The sequence below is a fragment of the Canis lupus genome, chromosome 8 (genome assembly GCF_048164855.1).
Source record: "Canis lupus baileyi chromosome 8, mCanLup2.hap1, whole genome shotgun sequence".
NCBI classification, from domain to species: Eukaryota; Metazoa; Chordata; class Mammalia; order Carnivora; family Canidae; genus Canis; species Canis lupus.
Genome location: NC_132845.1, coordinates 19,621,286 through 19,627,614, shown reverse-complemented (window position 1 = coordinate 19,627,614; position 6,329 = coordinate 19,621,286). Strand labels below are relative to the sequence as shown.

Below are 6,329 nucleotides of genomic sequence, written 5' to 3'. Positions count from 1 at the left end.
GCCCGGGAGCTCCGAGGGCGCGCGACCGCCCGGGCCCCGCGGGCGCGACACCTGCCGGGTCCGCCGCCGCCGCTGCCGCCCGGTGCCAGGCTGTGGGCAGACCCAGGCGGCGGCGGCGGCGGCGGGGTCGCCTCCCGCAGCCGGCGTCCTCGCCCGGGCCCCCCGCGCCGCCCCCGCCGCCCCACGTGCGCGGCCGTTCCTGGAGCGCAGGCTCCGCCGTCCGCCCGCAACAATTTTTGTAACTTTCCCCCCTCTTTCTCCCTTTCCCACCCCCCCTTCTCCCCACCCCTACTTTATGAATAAGGAAAACAAAAAAGTGTCCAAAGTGTCCACCGATTGCCACTTCCCGGTTATCCTTCCTTCCCTCCCCGCCCCGCTTTTCTTTTCCTTCTTCCTTTCTTTTTCTTTCTTTCTTTCTTTCTTTTTTTGGAAGCCGCGACAACCTTGTTGAGTGTTTATCTTGTTTTACGATCGATAGCTTCCTCGGCTCGGTCGGGGCGGCTGCTGAGCGGCGGAGCGGCGCGGACCTCATGTAGAAATGACAACAATGGAAGGGGCCAGCGGGTCGAGTTTTGGAATAGACACGATCTTGTCCAGTGCCAGTTCGGGCAGCCCCGGCATGATGAACGGAGATTTCCGCCCGCTCGGCGAGGCCAGGACCGCGGATTTTAGGAGTCAGGCCACTCCGTCCCCCTGCTCGGAGATTGATACCGTAGGAACGGCGCCTTCTTCTCCCATCTCGGTCACCATGGAGCCCCCGGAGCCGCACCTGGTGGCGGAAGGGCCCCCGCACCACCACCACCTGCACCACGGCCAGCCGCCGCCGCCCGCCGCGGCCCCCGCGCAAAGTTTGCAGCCTTCCCCGCAGCAGCCGCCGCCGCCGCCGCCGCCGCCGCCGCCCCAGCAGCCGCCGCCCCAGCAGCCGCCGCCGCCGCCACCGGCCCAGCAGCTGGGCTCGGCCGCCTCGGCCCCCAGGACTTCCACCTCTTCTTTTTTAATTAAGGACATCTTGGGCGACAGCAAACCCCTGGCGGCGTGTGCGCCCTACAGCACCAGCGTGTCCTCGCCCCACCACACCCCGAAGCAGGAGAGCAACGCCGCGCACGAGAGCTTCAGGCCGAAGCTCGAGCAGGAGGACGGCAAGACCAAGCTCGACAAGCGGGAAGACGCGCAGAGCGACCTCAAATGCCACGGTGAGTCGGCCGCCCGCGCCATCCGGCCGCCTCCCGTCGTCGGGTTCCCGGCGGCCCCGGTCACGCTCGCGCCAGTCTCCGCTGCGGAGTTAGGCCGGGAGCCCCGGGCGCGGGCGCACCCCCGGGGAAGAGCAAGCGGGGGCGGGCGGCCTGGGGCGCGGCGAGGACCGGTCCCGAGTCCGGCTTATTGTTACATCGGCCACCTCCCCACCTGCACCCCCATCCTGCCCCTTTCTTTGTTTTACTTAATTTTAATTTATTAGGAATAGGGCGGAGGCGGAGGGGACCCGACGGCGATACTTTCGTTGATAAAAGGGAAGGGCTGGAGATTTTTCTAGCTGAGACCCGGGGGGTGGGGGGGGTGGGAATGAGGGGAGGTGGGGGAGAGAAGCGGGCTCCGCCAGCGTGGTGTCTAGGGGTGTGTTCACAACGTGGCGTTTATTCTTTAATGCAAATTATTTCAGTCCCCCCACCCCCCCTCCCACCCCACCACACACACCGCTTATTCCAACACCATCACAGGAATTATCAGATTTAATGAGGGGAAAAAATGGCGAGTTGATTAACAAAGCAACTTTTTAAAAATTAGGTTGTGATTCATATAGGAAGGCCCGATAGTAAAAATTTACCATCGGTCTTTCGGTTTTTAAAACACCCTTCTTAGTCCACTCCACGGCCCCAGCTGAATATCTGTGTTTCAGCAAGATTTTGTCTCCCTGCGAGTAACTGGGAAATAGCACTTATGAGAAAGTACGATTCTATGGAATTGGGTTTATTTATTTTTGGAAAATCGGAAGATAGCAGGGGAAACTGTGCTTCAGCTCCCTTTTTCCATTTTCCCCTCAGACGATTTCATAACGAAGTGTTCTGGTCTGTGCACGATAAAAGAGTTTTGACATACCAGGAGAATTCCTTTTTTTCCTTTACTCAGAAGTTTATTACTGTGATTAGTATTAACCTTTGCCATCTCTGGGAAAGATGTGTGCTCACTATCTGGAAGGTAGGATGTTGGCTCCTCATTTTACAATTATAACATTAGCATAATAGTGCCCAAAACAGATGTACAGTCTGGTCTGGCGATTTTTTGTGCACCAACCTCCCCAGTGGGTCAATTAGAGAGATTATTGTTCTTCCTGCAGGGAAGATCAAGGAGCGCAGCAAAAACGGGTACAAACAGAGAGGGATTGACATATCGATTTCCCAGCATTTCAGTAAAAAACCAAAGTTGACAAATAGAATCCGGAAATCTCTGGGCTGTCACCTGGATGGGCTCAGTGATTTTGAGCTCTACTTGGTGTCTGGGTGACATATTCCTTCTGAAGCTTTAAAAGACTTGACGCGAGCAACTGCAGGGAACTTGATTTCAACATTTCCCAAGTGCATCTGAAAAGGGAAAACAAACGCCTGTAACTTTTAGTAAACAGAAAAAGTGAAGTGAAAAAGGTGCCCCCTCCTCAAAAACAAAACAAAACAAAACAAAAAGCCCAGAGTAGAAAGATTTTTGGGAAAGTACCAAGCAGAAAAAAAAAAAAAAAAGAAAGAAATCCTAGTGAAAACAGTAAAGGAATGGGACGGGATTCCCCCCCAACCCTGTGAAGCAAACAGTAACAAAAGAACCCTATATCGTAAAATATTTTTTTTTCTTTTTAACTTCCAAAGATGAAAAGATCGGACAACCTTTTAGAACCCTTTTAGGAGCTCTGCACGAAGTTCCAGACTCCTAGGCCAAAAATTGGTCCTCTTCCTCCATATTGGCTAAGGTCCAAGTATGTGTGTGATGAGGGTAGCGGAGTATCGTCCCCCGAGACCAGCAGCTTGCTCGGGAACGTGGAAGTGTGTGCCAGGAGGACACGCCACCCTTCCTATTCCAGACTACCTTACCGCTGTGCGTTTCTACCATAGGAACAAAGGAGGAGGGAGACCGGGAGATTACAAGTAGCCGAGAGAGTCCCCCTGTGAGAGCCAAAAAGCCTCGCAAAGCCAGGACAGCTTTCTCCGATCACCAACTCAATCAGCTGGAGCGTAGCTTTGAGCGGCAGAAGTATCTGAGTGTGCAGGACCGCATGGACCTTGCAGCTGCGCTCAACCTCACGGACACCCAAGTCAAGACTTGGTACCAGAACCGAAGGTAAGAGATTCTGTGTGGGGGGAGCAAAGGCATCTGGCCTTCAGGTCATGACCACTGAGCCAATCTTCTTCCCTCCTGGCCCCGAGACTTCAGGGACTCAGAGGCATCAGAGTGGGCCCCTGGGGGCTTTCCGGCTGGAGCAGGGATTAACCACACCCCCAAGGTGAGAGGGACTGATAGGCAGCTGGAGTCTGGAACATTTTGCACTTCTGAAGGTTCTTAGCATATGCTACTTTCCCTCTCAAACCGGAGTGGCTGGAATTTACCCCCTACCCCCCTCCCACTTTGCCCCCCAAATCGATCAAGCCACACCTTCTCAAATTGAGACATCGGTGCAGCTGACACTCCAGGGTCGTAGAGCCTGTGCCAGTGCGTCCTTTGGGCCTGCCCCGGCTGGTTCCGAATGTCTACAGCTGGCCAGACAGCCTGGCTATTTTGATCCAGGAGGAGCTGTCCCACTAACCTCAGTTTAAGTGTCCTTGCCTTGGCTGAGGATGCCAGTCAGCCAGTCATCCAGGCTGAGGGTCTGTCCCCTATATTTGTCACCTCAGAGCCTGCCAGGAACCGCTGCCTACATTGAAAGGAAATTCGGGAAGGGGCTGGCGCACTTGGCAGGCCCCTGAACTATAGAGCGGACCCAGGCAACCAGAGGCCGAAGTTGTGTTGTGTTTCCAAGCCTGGCACTAGATACCCTTGTCTCAATTTTTTTTCCTCCCCCTCCTTTTCTCTCATTTGTCTTCTAATCGTCCATAAGTGCGGTTGGAAATGCCCATCCAGTTGTCATCTTTACCATAATTTTCTGTCTCATTACATACGGTTTCAGCCACCCTAATTCTGTCGGAAAACATTAGTGTCATTTGTAGCCAATTTAAAATGGGCGACATGTTTATTAATTTGGCTGAAGCTGCCGGGTACGGACGGCCCACCAGCCCTCAGTTCCTTCATGGGGCGTTTGAGCAAAGGCCTGCTCGCCTCTTCTTCCTAGCGGGGTACCGTGGGGAAGGGAGGAGACGCAGAAAACCTGATGGCAGGTTTGAATTGTGACTCTTTCCCAAAGGAGAAAATACCTTGAGATGCAGTTTTCCCCTCCTGAAACGGCCCGAGGCGCTGTCACCCTGGGAGAGCCCTCCCTCAGACGAAGTCCATTTTGAAACCTTGGTGCCTTCCTTGTCCCCAACCCCCTGCCCGCCGCAAGGCCCCCGTCAGGATGAGGAGAGAGACGTGCCTCCACAGTGCTGGGGACTGAGAGGGACAGGGTCGGAGGCCCAGGAGTCTCTGTGTCCCTTTGTTTATGGTTTCTTCTCCCTCGGCTAGGAGGAGAGGGGGAGGGGCAGGGAGTGGACACTCGGGATTGTGGGGGCCACTTGGGGAAAGGCCTTAGCGGAGGGGGGAGAGGACCGCCTGTAGAAAGACTGGTCTCTCGGTTGGCCTTCAGGAAAGTTCCAGGAAGTGGCCCAATTATAAGGGGGCGACAGCAGAGCCCAGGGTCAGGAAGAGGCAGCAAAGCTCATAGAATTTTACTTGCAAGCGTCTCAGACGTTAAGGGTAGAATTTATGAAATTGATTTGAATTTGGGTCATTCTGTGAGAAAGAGGGTGGGGAGGGGGCCTGGGAGATGTGGTTCATTCCCGGGCCTCAGAGCTCTCCAAGTCTTCCTGTCCCCCGGAAAGTGAAAGAGAAGCCAGGAGAGGGCGAGAGCAGGGGCCTCGGTGCGTGGACCGGGCCCACAGCCGCAGGGTGCGTGCACACCCGCTTTTTTGCAGGACCAAGTGGAAGCGGCAGACCGCGGTGGGCCTGGAGCTGCTGGCCGAGGCGGGGAACTACTCGGCGCTGCAGAGGATGTTTCCGTCGCCTTATTTCTACCACCCAAGCCTGCTGGGCAGCATGGACAGCACTACGGCCGCCGCGGCTGCCGCAGCCATGTACAGCAGCATGTACCGGACTCCTCCCGCGCCCCATCCCCAGCTGCAGCGGCCCCTGGTCCCCCGCGTGCTCATCCACGGCCTGGGGCCCGGGGGCCAGCCGGCCCTCAATCCCTTGTCCAACCCCATCCCAGGCACCCCGCACCCCCGGTGAAGAACGAACCACTGGCAGCGCTGCAGTCCCTTCCCCGAGTCCCCTCCCTGACCGGACAGCTGCCCCTCCTCTCCCGGCTCCAGGCTGCGGGGCCTCTCTCGGGAGTGACCCCCGGGAAGCAGAGAAGTCAGAGAAGAAGCCGCTCAGCAATGGGGGGGGGGCCCCCAAAGAGGAGCCAGCCCTCCGCTCTCTATCTCCCCACCCCCAGAAACAGGGCTGGAAAGCTCCCCACAGCAGTGTGACTGGCGAAAACGCTGACCCCACACAAAGTGCGACCAGTAAGTGAAAACATCAACAAAAACAAAACCTCAAGTTCTTTTTAGAAATGACTTTAGGGACAAGCAGGAGGGAGGGAGGGGGGAGGGGCAAGGAGGGAGGAATGAAGGGCACGGAGAGGAAGCCGTAGAGGCGGAGAGCATTGTAGATGGACAGACAGCCTCAGATTCCGAGGCACCGGGCGTTGCTGTGGACATTCCGTCTGCCCCAGAGAAAAGAGGAGGGTAACTGAGAACTTTGCACTGATTTCTCATGACCTTTTTTCTTTTGGAAAAGTGGCATGCTCCATAATATTAAAAAAAAATGTACATTTGAAAGACTGAGTGATAAGTGATATATCATATTTATTATATGTTGTCCAAAAAAGAGTCACTTATATACGTTAGTAAAACATGATTTTTCTTTTCATGTCTTTTTGATTCAGTAAAATAAATGCTTAGACAAAAATATAGATTTTTTTGTGATTGAAAATTACAAAAAATAAAGTTTATCTTTTTTTAACAAGCGGTGAAATTCAAGGGAGCTGATTTTACTAAAGCAGAATGTCCTATGATGAAATGCCTGACTTGGTTTAGGGGGAAAAAAAATCCCTCCCATAATATTAGGAATTTACAAGATCTGTAAAGACTTTGGCTTGACTTATATAAAAACAGCTC

The 6,329-nt window shown here is 54.5% G+C and overlaps 1 protein-coding gene across 1 annotated transcript; it reads left to right on the top strand.

Moving 5' to 3' along the window:
* Positions 1 to 252: 252 nt before the first annotated feature.
* BARHL2 (BarH like homeobox 2) lies at positions 253 to 6,120 on the top strand. Its single transcript, XM_072834422.1, has 3 exons — positions 253 to 1,193; positions 3,096 to 3,321; positions 5,085 to 6,120. The coding sequence occupies exons 1-3, from the start codon at positions 539 to 541 to the stop codon at positions 5,395 to 5,397; spliced, it is 1,194 nt and encodes a 397-aa protein (XP_072690523.1). The 5' UTR covers positions 253 to 538; the 3' UTR covers positions 5,398 to 6,120.
* Positions 6,121 to 6,329: the final 209 nt, after the last annotated feature.